The sequence below is a fragment of the Mesocricetus auratus genome, unplaced genomic scaffold, assembly GCF_017639785.1.
Source record: "Mesocricetus auratus isolate SY011 unplaced genomic scaffold, BCM_Maur_2.0 Super-Scaffold_100676, whole genome shotgun sequence".
NCBI lineage: Eukaryota > Metazoa > Chordata > Mammalia > Rodentia > Cricetidae > Mesocricetus > Mesocricetus auratus.
Window position 1 is genome coordinate 36,221,791 of NW_024429266.1, and position 14,268 is coordinate 36,236,058.

The 14,268-nt window shown below is 45.2% G+C and overlaps 1 protein-coding gene across 1 annotated transcript; it reads left to right on the plus strand.

The window, feature by feature from the left end:
• Window positions 1-2,001: 2,001 nt before the first annotated feature.
• On the plus strand, window positions 2,002-9,836 carry LOC101826362 (major histocompatibility complex class I-related gene protein). The gene is given in 9 exon segments (XM_040739205.1): window positions 2,002-2,071; window positions 2,074-2,138; window positions 2,778-2,838; window positions 2,841-2,900; window positions 2,903-2,972; window positions 2,974-3,026; window positions 7,209-7,466; window positions 8,093-8,194; window positions 9,096-9,836. Coding segments are annotated over 9 exon segments (783 nt in total). The 5' UTR covers window positions 2,002-2,016; the 3' UTR covers window positions 9,155-9,836.
• Window positions 9,837-14,268: the final 4,432 nt, after the last annotated feature.

The window sequence follows — 14,268 nt, forward strand, 5'->3', positions numbered from 1 at the left end:
AGGTAGTTTCTCTGTGTAACCCTGACTGTCCTGGAACTCACTCTGTAAACCAGACTGGCCTCAAACTCAAAGATCCACCTTCCTCTGCCTCCTAAGTGCTGGTATTAAAAGCGTACACCACTACTACCTGGCCTTTGGGGGATTTCTCAATGGATCACTTCTGTGAGTGCAGGGTTCCTGTTCTGACTGAACTCCAATGGTGCCCCTCTTTCAACGCTAGTGCTTTTTTATATTGCAAACTTTGTTTCCCAGTTACACTGTTAATTCCTGGAGGGAAGAATTGGTATTTGATTCATTTTTCTCTTTCTTACTTTGCCTTATATCTTGCCTGTGGTAGATAGTCAATAAGCATAAATCTTCTCCATGGATGAATGCCTGAAAACACGTGTTCAATTGTTTTATAACACAGTAACTTTCCTTAGATGTTTCTCAAAGAGCTACTGTACCGATCTTAAGGGACAAAGCTCAGGACAGTGAAGCAGCCAGCACTGGTGTGAGAGCTGCCTGTTGGTTTGGATTGGCTCTTCAGCAACGCCTAGAAGATGTGAATAAACAGCAAATGCCCCTTGAGAAGCAGCTTGACTGGCCCATCTGGACAAAGGGCCAAATTCTAGACCATAGATTTCAGCTCAAGTGACTAATCTGATGATTCATGGAAAGGGAAGAACCAAACCAGATTTCATAATTATTGGAGCAAGAAAGGGACCAGAGCAAATGGTATGAAATTGCCATGTGTGTAGAACGTTAGTCTTCCCAAATGATTCGACCTTAGTAGTTATATTAAATCTTTGAACATCTGGGCAACATATTCTGATAAGGAACAACTTGTCACAAGGCCTGACATTCTATGAAGGGGAGTGGACTCTCCCTGTCTTCCCTGTTCTGAATTACTGACTTTACATCTGTCAGCAACATCCCTATATAGTGAAGTGTCATTTTAGAAGGGCAGCTAAGTGCAAGTCATGACTTGTACCTGTAGAGGCACCAGATGGGTCCCAGGGAGAATGAGAACAAGACTCTGAGCCAGCATGCATGCTTCTGCCAACTCCCACTGCCTTCTCTCCCCTTGGCCTATTCACCTCTTGCTGAACCTGAGATCCCCTCCAAGATGTTGCCTTCTCTGCAAAGGATTACCCAAGGCCACATAGACATGATGGCCCCTATCATGCTACTTTGAAACCGTCTTGCTTATCTCCACCATGCCCGGAACTTCTTAGACAACCTGAGAGTTCATGGTGGGTGGAGAGGATGGCTTCATTTCAATTTACTTTTAACCCTTGGTGATGATCACAATTTTCTCATGACAGAAAAAAAAAGTAGAAAAATAATAAGAGGAGTGGTTCAGTACAGCAAGGAACGCAATGTGCTTTGGGAAGGATTTTCCCCGGGAAGCCTAAGTCTTAATTGCTGTTCTAGCTCTGTCTAATCCGAGAAAAGGGGTGTGCACCCCTGAGTGTGTAGAGAGAAGGGGATAGGATGAGAGTTCTCGTTATCAACCCAGAGACTTTAGTGGTAATGCAAGAGGGTTGGGTTGGCAGGGTCTTCTTTTCCTCAGAGGTTCTTCGGGCTTCAGGCATTATCCCCCTTCTCCAGCCTGGTGAATGGTCTTTGGTCCTTCACCCAAGACCAGGGTATCACACTGCATATTGCTCACAGTTGAAGTTACCTGTAAATTTCATCCTTGGTCACAGGGCTGAAGGATTTTCCAGGTCATAACTCCTAGAATTCTATTCTCGTATGGGTGAAAACAATGGGATGGATGGATGCCAGTAAGTACCGTTCGAGGACATTAGTATAGGGATTCAGAAGAATGCAGTTAATATTTTCTGTCACCTGTGACTCCCATCACCTTTCTTTGCCTCCCCCTCAGGAACTCACTCTCTGAGATATTTTTGTTTGGTTGTTTCGGATCCTGGCCCTGGAGTCCCTGATTTTATCTCTGTTGGGCACGTAGACTCATATCCTATCACTACATAGGATGGCGTCACTCGACAGAAGGAGCCAAGGGCTCCATGGATGGCGGAGAACCTGGGACCTGATCACTGGGAGAGGTACACTCAGCTGCTGAGGAGCTGCCGCAGACGTTCAAGATGGAGCTGAGTCACCTACAGAGGCACTACAGCCACTCAGGCATGATTGCAGCAGATGAGAGCTTCTAGCTTACTCCCCAGAAGAAGGATTGTAGGCCGCCAATGGCTAATGTGACCAGTTGCTCATATTCTCTGTAGTCCTTGGCAAAACCCAGAAAATCAGGTGGGTGGAATTCAGACCCCACCATCTTCTCTGTGGCTCTTCTACACTATCCTTCTATGAAAACCCATTGTCCCTTGACCCCATATTCCTATCCCATTGGCATTCAACAATTTTCTCCTTTATCATTTTAAATTTTCCCATCTTGGGTCTCATTCTCTGACGGTTAGACTTCCTAATTTGCTTATTTCTGCACGGAAACATACTATATAAATTGTCCCAGAGATGTTTCTGGCTTCTGCATATCTCTTGCTCCTATACTGCATTCAGAAAAGCTAGGGAGTTTGTCAATGAATCATTCCAAAGATTGGATAATTCCCCAAGGCAGGCATCATCGTGACCCTTTGGTATGCAGTAAGTACCCCATCAATGTCTGCTAGTAGATGGGTCTGCAAAACAGGAACCTTCCAGAACCCAAATATACGGGCCTGTGTGGTGATGTCTTCCAGAGCAAAGAATGCTTCCCACCATGCTCCAGTTGCATCATCCGTGAAGCCCCGTCTCTGCTTTCACCCATTCTTCCACAGCTTCACACTTATCAGAAAACGATGGGCTGCGAGTTGTTGAAAAATGGTAATGCCACAGGTTTCTCCAATATGCATATGATGGACAAGATTTCATCGTCTTCAATAAAGACACCCTCTCCTGGCTGTAGATATTGTGGCTCACATCACCAAGTGGACGTGGGAGGCCAATCTGCAGGAGTTGCAATGCTAAAAGAACTGCCTGGCTATAGAGGTTCTTGGAGTATGGAAAAGACACCCTAGAAGGAATAGGTAAAGAGAAGAGAGAACTGTGTTCTCACATCCCTAGAAAAACCGACTTCGTGTCTAACTTCTTCTGCAGGTGATACTCATCCTGTGCTGAAATCCATCTCTTGGTTGGACTGTTCTGACCTGTGAACCCCCAAGAGAACTCTCATCAGTTATATTTTTAGCAGCATCGTGACAAGCCTTAGCAGTTCCACTTTTCTTGACAGAATGTGGTGCCTCCAAGGGCACCTCTATCAAGAAAAGTCCTCCGTCTCCTGTCAGGGAGAGGATGGGCAAAGCTTTTGAGAGTGGGACAGTTGTTGCAAATTATTTAAGAAGTAAGGGTTCACACAATCCTGGTGTGAGGGAAAAGGGTGTGAAGAGGAGCTTACAAAGACTGGCTTTCCCTTACTTGGGGATTAACAGCTCATCTTCTGGATACACAGCTCGTCTTCTGCCATAAATACATGGTCCTACTGGTCAACTTCAGCAGAATCCAGAATGTTTCGTGTTTGATGGGATGATTCAAATGTTTCAGGCAATCCCTGGACATTATAGACCTTTTCCCATGAGAGTAATGTCCAGCTGGAGGGACTTTTCAGAGCCGGGGCCAACCCGGGTAGAGAGGAGGGGTCTGGACCATGGTTGTAAGTGTGTGTTGTCCATCAAAATGTACAAGCTTTGCAGGCAGATGATTAGAGTCTCACGATTGCTTTCCTCCCTACTTGCAGAATACCTATCATAGGTTCAGTGGTTGCACTTAACAACTCCATTTCTTTTCTTTCTTTTTTTTTTTAAAGGCTTATTTATTTATTATGTATACAGTGTTCTGTTGTGTAGCACAACAGAAGAGGGCATCAGATCTCATTATAGATGGTTGTGAGCCACCATGTGGTTGCTGAGAATTGAACTCAGGACCTCTGGAAGAGCAACCAATACTCTTTAAAAATTTTTTTTTCTAATAACATTTTTTATTAATCTATTTTTTACATTCCAATCCCAGTTCCCCCTCCTTCCTCTCCTCCCACTCACCCCACTCCCCCTCTCCTCCCATCTGCTCTATGGAGAGCATAAGACCTCCCCTAGGAAGTCTACTAAGTCTGTCCCATCATCTAGTTGAGGCAAGACCAAGGCCACTTTCCACACCCAGCACCCCTGTGTCTAGTCTGGACAAGGTATCTCTCCATATAGATTGGGCTCCACTAAGGCAACCAGTACTCTTAACCTCTGAGCCATCTCTCCACCCCTTAATAACTGATTTTATTTTTTAGAGACAGGGTTTCTCTGTGTAATCCTGGCTGTCCTGGAACTCACTCTGTAGATCTGACTGACCTTGAACTCAAAGAGATTCGCCTGCCTCTGCTGGGATTAATGGTGTGTGCCACCACTGCCCAAACAAGCCCATTTCTAACAGGCTTGGGCGGATCCTACTTGAAAACAGGAATCAGAGCAGCATGGGGACCTAAGAAACCAAAACCAATATTTGAATGCCTTTCTTCATGGGGGTGGAAGAGGGGGGTTGAAACTACCAGCACAAACGTCACACTTTCATGGCTTCTCCATTCCACAAGTCAGGCTTCTGTCTCTGAGCACTTGCTGCCTAAATAGATAAACCACGAAAGAACTGTGACTGGTCTGAGTCGGATTGTATGTGGCCTCTTTAGCTAACCATCAGAACAAGCTTCAAAGGTTTTCACTGGGCAACAAAGTTCTGGCAAGAACTAATGGCACAGCCAACATGGTCTAACCAGGGATCCTTTACAAGGGGCCTAGTGGGGATCCCAGGAAGGGGTGGTGAGGAGTCATAAGAGGTCCAGTATGGGAACACCACTGCAGCAGCATGATCTGAGGGGCAGGGAGAGGAGAAGACATCGCTGTCAGAGCCCAGTAGGAGTTGGCGTGTGGAAAGGGGATCTTTACCATGAAAGATGTGACTGTGGAGGAATGTGACTCAGGGAAGGACGGCAGTGGGGTAAGTTGGTACCTAAGTAGCTCGCTGCCCTTTGCCTGAGGCAGTCCAGCTGCAAACCAGGGACAGAGCAGCTCTAGAGATATAGTGTAAAGGCCTAGTCAGACCACAGTGGGTCAGGGGCTAGATCTGGGGGCCCACAAAGAAACACTGGCTGTTACACACTGTTTGAGTGATGGCTGAAGAAGAGGAATTAAGATGAATACTTCATAGGAGCCCATGCTATAGAGGGTTACAGTTATGTCTCAAAGGGTGCTGTTATTTGGCAGGAGTCTCTCCTGTCAGCAAAAAGTGAAGCTTCTAGGAGGTAGACCAGCAAAGCCACAGTCTTGAGTAAAATAGGGTAATAGTGCCCACTTCATAGAAATTAGTGAAAATATTATAGATGAAAACGCTTGCTAAGTTTTTGGGTTCTTCTTACATATTAAATATTACTGCTGCCTGACTGAAAATGTCTGATAGCCTAGATATGGTTGAAATCTACGGTCAATCAGGGCCACCATTAACCACTAAGATATTTTAGTCTGGATCTCTTCAGATAGGAAAAGGGGAAATACGAATTTACTTTCTGATTAGGGTATGTCTGCCACATACCTAGCTGTGTTGGCTAATTTTTCATTATTATAACGGAATGAGTGAAACAAATAACTTAAAAGTGGGAAAGATGGCTCACAATTTCAGAGGTTTGGGCCCATCCTGGTGGGAAGGGTGTGGTGAAGCAGTTTACATCACAGTGCACAGGAAGCAGAGGTGGGGAGAAGGGCAAAGGCAAGATTCAGCCCCCAGGGATTCCTCACACGGTCCTACTTCCTTCAGCTGGGCCCTGCCTCCTAGAGCTTCCAGAACCTCCCAAAATAACACCAACATCTAGAAGCATGGATTTAGAACATGAGGCCTGTGAGGAACATTTTTATATTCAAAGCACACCAGTAGCATTTACCGCAAGTCACCTGGCCAGTTGCTTGTCCTGAGTACAGTGCTGGGCAAAGGGTAGGAAGACACAACCAAAGTCACTAAGTATTGAGGTTTAGAAGTCACTAATTCTGTTGATTCGTCCTGGCTCAAAAGCTCTTTGGATCAACTAGGAGGAACCTGGGTTGTGTGGGAAGAATGTGGAAAGTTTGACTTACGTTTACGTGGTCCCCATTTCCTATCTTGAGTGTCATAGTGGTGTCTCAGCCTTTGGTCAAAACCCATGTCTTGGGAGGTAGAGTCATTTCTTGCAAGCACAGTAAAAAAATAAATAATGCATAAATTTAAAAAATGAAATTAAAAATTCTTTTAGCAGTATATTTATCTTGAATGTTGGAAAGTCTTTCCTACATGCCTCAGGGAAAAGACTCTTCCCTGTGTCCACAATGTCAAACAATGAGGTGGAGATAAGGAGGAGATCTCACAGATGAGTAGGAAAGCCCTCCAGAAAGTGCGGTTGGTTTTGACATGGCTCCATGACCAGTCTGAGCTGGGAACGTTAAGACAATACCATACAGAAAATGAACGTAGTCAGTCATGAGGAAGCAAGCTCACCAATGGATCACCCTGAGGTGGTCATGGTGGTGCACACCTGTCATCCCAACATTCAGGAGGCTGAGGCAGGAAGACTTCGAGCTCAAGGCCATCTTTGGACATAGAGATGATATCCCCTCCCTCTCTTCCTTTCTCATCGTTGTTAGATATAATATTCATCTCTATAGCTTCTCTGAGGGCACATGAACTATGGCATGTGCTTTTATCTGATTACAACTACCAGAATACCAATCTGATAGCATGGTGCTATTCAAAGCCCCCAATGACACGAGTTAGCTGTGTTTTTTTATAGTCACTTAAAGAAGAATTGGGATCTACTGCCTTCTAATCTCCCAACCCCTTGGCGAATTACTTATCAAGACAATCATTTACACATGATGTGGCTTACTTTTCCTTAACACATAAGGATATTTCACAAGTAAACAGTTAACAACTCCAAAACACTCTTCAAATATTTGATGCTATATGTCTTTTCTCCTCTTAGAAGACAAAATGTGGCCCAGCTCCATGGGTTCCCTTACCTCTTCCCTAGCAGGAAGTCTGCAAAATCCAAATTTACTGTTGAATCTGGATTCTGGTTCACTCTCAGCTTTAGATATTTCTTGCAACAAAGAAAATTAACTCCCACACTTGGTTCTGTGTTTGAACACTGTATCTTCAGTACTCAAGACTCCCCCCACCACCACTTATCTGTGCCTACTTCTCTCTAGAGCCTCCAGTGGTCAGAACAAGTCGAAAGGAAACTTTTCCAGGGACTACAACTCTCTTCTGCAGAGCTCATGGCTTCTACCCACCAGAAAGTTCCATGACGTGGATGGAAAACGGGGAAGAATTGCCCAAAAGAGTGGGTTATGGAGGCGTGTTTCCCAGTGGGGATGGAACCTATCAAATGTGGGTGTCGGTTGATCTAGATCCTCAGAGCAAAGACATTTATTCTGGTCTCCAAATGGTTCTTGAGGCCCCTCAGGGTAAGCGTGTGGGTTGTCTGGGAAGTGAGACTGGGGAACGAGATAGGAGGCTGTGAACCCTGCCAGGAACTGAGGCTAGATCACTGCCTCACCAGGTGGTGGGACAGCTTTTTTTTTTAAGATTAAAAAGAAAATTATTCTTAACTAAGCTGAGCTATTTCTCAAGATCAAACATAGTTCTTTTCAATCAGTGTTTCTCAGTGTTTAGTTCTCACTCTCTTCCATACTCTTATGAATTACTGAGGACCTCAAGCAGCTATCGTTTGTATGGGTGATCCCGTTGCTGTTTACTATATTACAAATTGCATTTTTAAAAATAGCTGGGCAGGGCCGGGTGATGGTGGCGCACACCTTTAATCCCAACACTTGGGAGGCAGAGGCAGGCGGATCTCTGTGTTCGAGGCCAGCCTGGTCGACAGAGCGAGTCCCAGGACAGCTAGGGCTACACAGAGGAAGCCTGTCTTGGGACTAAATAAGCAAATGAGTAGGAGATAGTGCAGGCACATGTTCCACTTGCCATCAGAGGTGAGGGAGCTGAGATGATGGTGGCACCTCCTGATGATCACAGTGACACGGTTAATGCAGGTGGGAGAAGCACCTTGGATGTATTTCCCCTTTGCTTACAGAATCAGAAAGCATTCTTCTAATGGTGAACATGATCTCTGGGACCATAGTCCTCACCATTGTCCTGGCTGGCGTTGGTGTTCTCACCTGGAAAAGGCTGCGAGGTGAGAGGCGTGAAGGACTCTAGGGGGCTCCCTGTGGTCTCCTTACTGTACCTGCCGTGTGAGTTCCATTAGAAATGGATTGAGTCTCATGTTGGGATCATTGGAGGACCTGGGACAATTTTCCCCCTCTGTAGAGAAAATGTCTGTTAATTTTACCATTTTCACAGTCGTTTTTCTATCCCAATTATATGAAAGTCCTCCTCAAAAATACCTTTCTCGGAATATGAAATGTTTAAAAGTAGGTGCCTTTGGAAAAAAGGACTTGAGATAAGGAAAGGGGGGAGGAGAAGCAGGAGCTATGATGGCATAGACAATAAATCCACTCATTAACCATGTCCCAAATGTCTCTTGCGCTTTAATACCATACTGCCTCAAGGGAGACAGCCATGGAAAAGACAGATATGACCCCATGACATACAGCTGATGGCATAGTCTTGAAAGGTCATTTTCTATCTCTGGTTTACTAGTTACTCAAGCTGTCACAGCAAATATCAGTGAAACTGGATCAGGCTCAGCAGCTGGGTGGGCAGGAGCTTGCCTTTTCCTGACAGCCATGGGCTTGAACCCAATCTAAGTGATAATGTACATGTGTGGTACTAGGTACTAGTAGGACCAATCTATTTGCTAGAAAATCAACTTGGATAGTGGGCGGGTGAGTAATGTTTCCATTATAAACAGAGTACAATATGAATCCTAAACCAATTAATACATGCATCTTAAGAAGAAAATTCCTGCTGTTTATCTTCTGAAGTTTTTAAATTAAGTTTTGTCACGTTCTAAGAGAATCTTGAGAAAGGCTAAAACTGTCAGTGGCTGCTTCTAGATTTTGCTGAATATTGTGTAATTTTTGAGCTGTGAGGAAAAACACATCTAACTGACTGAAAACTTCTTTTCCTTTCAGAGTAAAAAGAAGTCATCTACCATCCCACTCAAATCAGGGAGCACAGCTCTCCCTCTTAGGAGGGCACCCAGATGTCTGTTGTCAGAAGTCTCGGCCATACTCCTGACACAATGGGGGATTAGAGAAGTGAGCATATGTGATAAGAAGACAGGAGCTACAAATTGTTCAGGTTCTTGGTGGACTCCGTTATCGCCATCAGCTCTAAATACAGTCTGTCTCATGACCGAGCACCTCCCAGCATCTTATTTCTCCATGGTGATTACAAGGAGATTACAGAATCTTAGAGCTGCAAGGAACTTTTTCATCCTAGCAGGAGATGTCTTCCTATAATGCTGTAGGCTTGAGCATCCTGCCTTCCCGTGACACCATGTGCGGAGATGCCATTCCACCCCAACAGACTTTCTAGTTCATCTTCTCTCGTGAGAGTGTTTACCATGTAAGAACTTTGACTATCATGTGAATCTCTAAGGAGGGTTGGAGCGGCCTACGAGAACAGCCAGCAAGTTTCTACAGCAGCCTGCGAATGGACTAATCGTTAAATGCATATCGTGGCCCAACAGGAAAAAGAAGCATCCTGTTCCTGACGACTCTATCATGCAGCTTGGAATATTGGAAGTGGGTCTGACTAGATCTATGGCAATGGCTTCACTTTTACCACTTCTGTGAGAAATTAGAACAGTAATTTGTCAGCCGGGCGTTGGTGGCGCATGCCTTTAATCCCAGCACTCGGGAGGCAGAGGCAGGCGGATCTCTGTGAGTTTGAGACCAGCCTGGTCTACAAGAGCTAGTTCCAGGTCAGCCTCCAAAGCCACAGAGAAACCCTGTCTCGAAAAACCAAAAAAAAAAAAAAAAAAAAAAAAAAAAAAGAACAATAATTTGTCAAGCTGAATGTGATGGGCCACAGGAAGCTGAGGCAGATAAGTTTGCTACTGGTTTGTGCTACACAATGAAACCCTATCTAAAATAAAAACAAAAACAACCCTTAACAGAACAAAACCAGTAATAACCAGACATATTATCACCTCCCGTGCAGCTACAGAGACCTAGACTAACTTGCAACATTACTGGGGATGGCTCAGTGGGTAAAGATGCCTACTGCCTAGCCTGACCACCTGAGGTCAGTCATGAAGACTCACAGTGTGACAAAGAGAACTGACTCCTGAAAGTTGTCCTCTGGCCTCACATGAGTATTCTGGCACAACATACGATAAATAAGTAAATGTAAACAAATCTTAAAATATGATAGCATGCTTATATGTCAAAAAGAATCATCCCTGTCTCCCACCCCTACCCCCACCCCTACTCTGGTGTTGGAGATTGAATCAGAACAGAAAAGACAAAAATTAGAATTGAACTTTTGGGAGCTGGGGGTGTAGCTCAGTGGTAGAGAGCTTGCTTAGCATGTGTGAGGCCCTGGGATCATTCCTCAGCTCTGCAAATACACACACACACACATACACACACACACACACACACACACACACACACACACACACACACCATCACCACCACCACCACCACCACAACAACAACAAACAAAAACTAAAACTTTAGATCTTTCTTTTTCTGTGGTTTAAAATTATATTGTTTCTGAATACCAGTAGACTTGTCACTTAATTAATTCATGTTTACTGACTATAGATGTTCAGTAACTGAGGCTTATGAAAAATGTGACACCATAATCTAAGTGTGACAGAGAATTTCGCTACCACTTCAATTATGCTTTGGCTTTGAGTCATCTGTGCAGAATATTTTACGTCAAGAACACTACATGAAGAACCTGTTTGACTGGCTTTGTTTTAAACTCCACAACATTTACTACCTGCTTTCTTTTTAGCATGTACAGACCAAGGTTTTGTCCAGAAAACAGCAAACAGAGCAGGTAAGAAGGAACCAGTTGACAAGCAGTATGGGCACTGGGCACATTGCTCAGTTGCTAGACTGCTGGATTAGCATTCAGAAGCCCTAGGTTCAGTTCCAGGGCAACATAGAACTGGGCATGACAACACATACCTGTAATCCCCACACCTGAGAGATGGAGGCAGAAGGACCAGGGGTTCAAAGTCATCCTCAGCTACATAGGGAATTTGAGGCCAGACTGAGATCCGTGAGACCCTGTAAAAATAATAATAAAATAAAAGCAGTGTGGTGACAGGATTCTTGATGTCCTCCTTTATATCTTCCTGTTCCAACAATTTCCATGTTCTGACCCCTCCCTTATCTCTGAGGAATTGCTGGCTTTTTCCTGTCCTCGATGTTTTTGGATGGGGAGAAGAGTATTTTTGTTTTGTGTCATAAAGTCCATTAGCTGATCATTTTCTGGCAGGGTCCCATGAGGAAGTCATATTTTGGTCACCTCAGTCTGAGGCTTTGTCCTCATGTGTGCAGGTCAAGTGTCCCCATGAGGGAATCAGATGGCTGCATTAGGAGGAATGCCAAATGTCAATGCACCCACTTGCTGTCAGGAGCCGAACTGCCAAATGGGTCAGGGACTAGTTTCAACCAAGCAACACATCTTCTAGTGGGAGAGTTCACATGAGAACAAGCACGTCACTTATTTAACCTTTATCTCCCTGTAAAATCTCTGCATCTTCCTTTCACCATGGGCTGCCTTTTTTCACAGTCCTTCTAGCTTCTAAACCCACAGGCTGTGTAACAAACCCCCAAACCTAGTTGCTTAAAACAGCAGTCATTCCAGGATCTTTCATGGCTTCTATAGGTGAGGGATTTGGGTAGGACGTGGGCAGACAATGCTAGCTTGTAGCCTTTTGTGGAACTGTAGACAATCGGTGGCCAGAAGTAAACCAGCGAAGGACTACGGAAGCTGTGGGTACAAGAAGATTGCCTCTTTCTAAGCTAAGCTTCGCTGCCAGGTGTGTGTGTGTACTTGTGGTGACATTTTGTTTATGATCTAACAAATAAAGCTTGCTGAAGATCAGAATGCAAAGTTAGCCACACTAGTTAGCCATAGAGGCCAGGCAGTGGTGGCATATGCCTTTAATCCCTGCATTTGAGAGACAGAGGCAGATGGATCTCTGTTAGTTGAGGCTACCCTGAGCTATATGACATTGATCCAGTATAAAAGAGAATCAGAGCTCACACAAAGGTGATCCCAGTGCTTGGGATCCCATGCCTTTAATCCCAGCACTAAGTAGGTGGAAACAGGGGTGATATGGCTGGGCAGAGAGAGGAATCTAAGGCGGGAGGAGACAGGAGATGTAGTCTGAGGAACAGTGCAATCTGAGGACGCAGTCTGAGGACAGGATGGGCCCTTTGGTCTGAGCACTGGTAGAGGTTAAGGACTCTCTAGTGACTGACCGATTTACTTCTCTGATCTTCAGCATTAACCCCAATATCTAACTCTGAGTTGTTTTTTTTAATAATTTAACTTTATTTTATGTGTATTGGTGTGAACTGAAGTTACAGACAGTTGTGAGCTGCCATGTGGGTGCTGGGAATTGAACCCGGGCCCTCTGGAAGAACAGTCAGTGCTCTTAACCGCTGATCCATCTCTCCAGTCCCTGAGCTTTTATTATTAGTAACAATTAAAATTTGTGCTACAGGGACTCTATGTTGGCTCTCTATGGGGGATAGTTTGAGCTTCCCCACAACATGGTGGCCTTGGAGCAGTCGTTCTGAAGGTGGTAGTAACCCCCCTCACCTGGTTATCACTTTTGCCATACTCTTAGTTGGCCAAGAAAGTCACTGAAGCCTGCTCGGTTTCAAGGTGAAGAGGCGCAGAGCCAGACACTCAATGGTAAGACTGTCAAAAGAACAGTTTGAAGAGCATATTTAGACAGGGGTCGCTGTTTGCCTAACAGGCTTTACTAGAAAGCCAGAGATTTCTAGTGCCTCCATCTTTGCCTCTTAGCGTGAAGGTCGAGTTCTCCCGGAGGGGGAATGGTGATGCCTGCCAGTGGGTTAAAAAAGCTAGGACCCCAGAAAGAGTGTAGGCTTTCTGAACCAAGGAAGCATTCTGAGGCTTTCATTGTGGCCTCCTTTGTCCAGGTCCCCTCTTCTTCCCACAGCTGGCAGGGCTTAGGGAAAATGCAACACATGCTCGAGTAGCTTCTCATGTAGAAAGAGAAGCTGTCTGTACTCGCCACGAAAAGTTTGTTGTAGATCTTGTTGGATTAAAACACAAAACTTTGCCCAGTTTTTCCGTTTCTGTCCTGTGAACCAGCAGAGCCACAGCTAACCCATAGAGGACAGTTGTGGTCAAGAAGCCTGTCGAAATGTCTTAGTTAGGGTTAGTATTGGTGTGATGAAATGCCGTGACTAAAAGCAACTCAGGGAGGAAAGGATTTGCTGGAGTTATACTTCCACATCATAGTCGATCACTGGAGGAAGTCAGGACAGGAAGTCAGGGCAGGAACCTGGAGGCAGGAGCTGATGCAGAGGCCACGGAGGGATGCTGCTTACTGGGCTTGCTCCTCATAGCTTGCTCAGCCTGGTTTCTTTTCCTTCCTTCCTCCCTTCCTTCCTTCCTTTCTTCCTTTTTCTTGAGACATGGTTTCTCTGTGTAGTCCTAGTTGTCCTGGAACTCTCTCTGAAGACCAGGCTGGCCTCAAACTCTCAGGAATCTGCCTGCCTCTGTCTCCTGCATGCTGGGATTAAAGGTGTGTTCTACCACCACCGGGCTATTAGCCTGCTTTCTTGTAGGACCCAGGACCACCACCAACCATGGGCTGAGCCATCCCCCACCAATCACAATTAAGAAAACGCCCTGCAGCTGGATCTCATGGAGACATTTTTCTCTCTTGAGGGTCCCTCTCTTCAGATGATTCTAGCCAGACCAGCCGGGTGTTGGTGACACATGCCTTTAATCCCAGCACTCGGGAGGCAGAGGCAGGTAGATCTCTGTGAGTTCGAGGCCAGCCTGGTCTACACAGCGAATTCCTGGACAGCCTCCAAGACAATACAGAGAAACCCTGTCTTGAAAAACAAAACAAAACAAAACAAAAAACTAGCCAGACCAGATCACGTGGCTTGACCTCTCAAACACAAAGTGGGCATTGACCTCACTTGCCCTTTGGGTAGGGGATCCCTGTGTAGGCTGCACTTTATCCAGCAACTCATTAGAAACCATTAGAAACCAAACAGACCCAACATGGAAGTAATCAGATTCATTTGGAAGGGAGGAGTGCTGGTGGGAATAAAAAGGTCAGTTCAC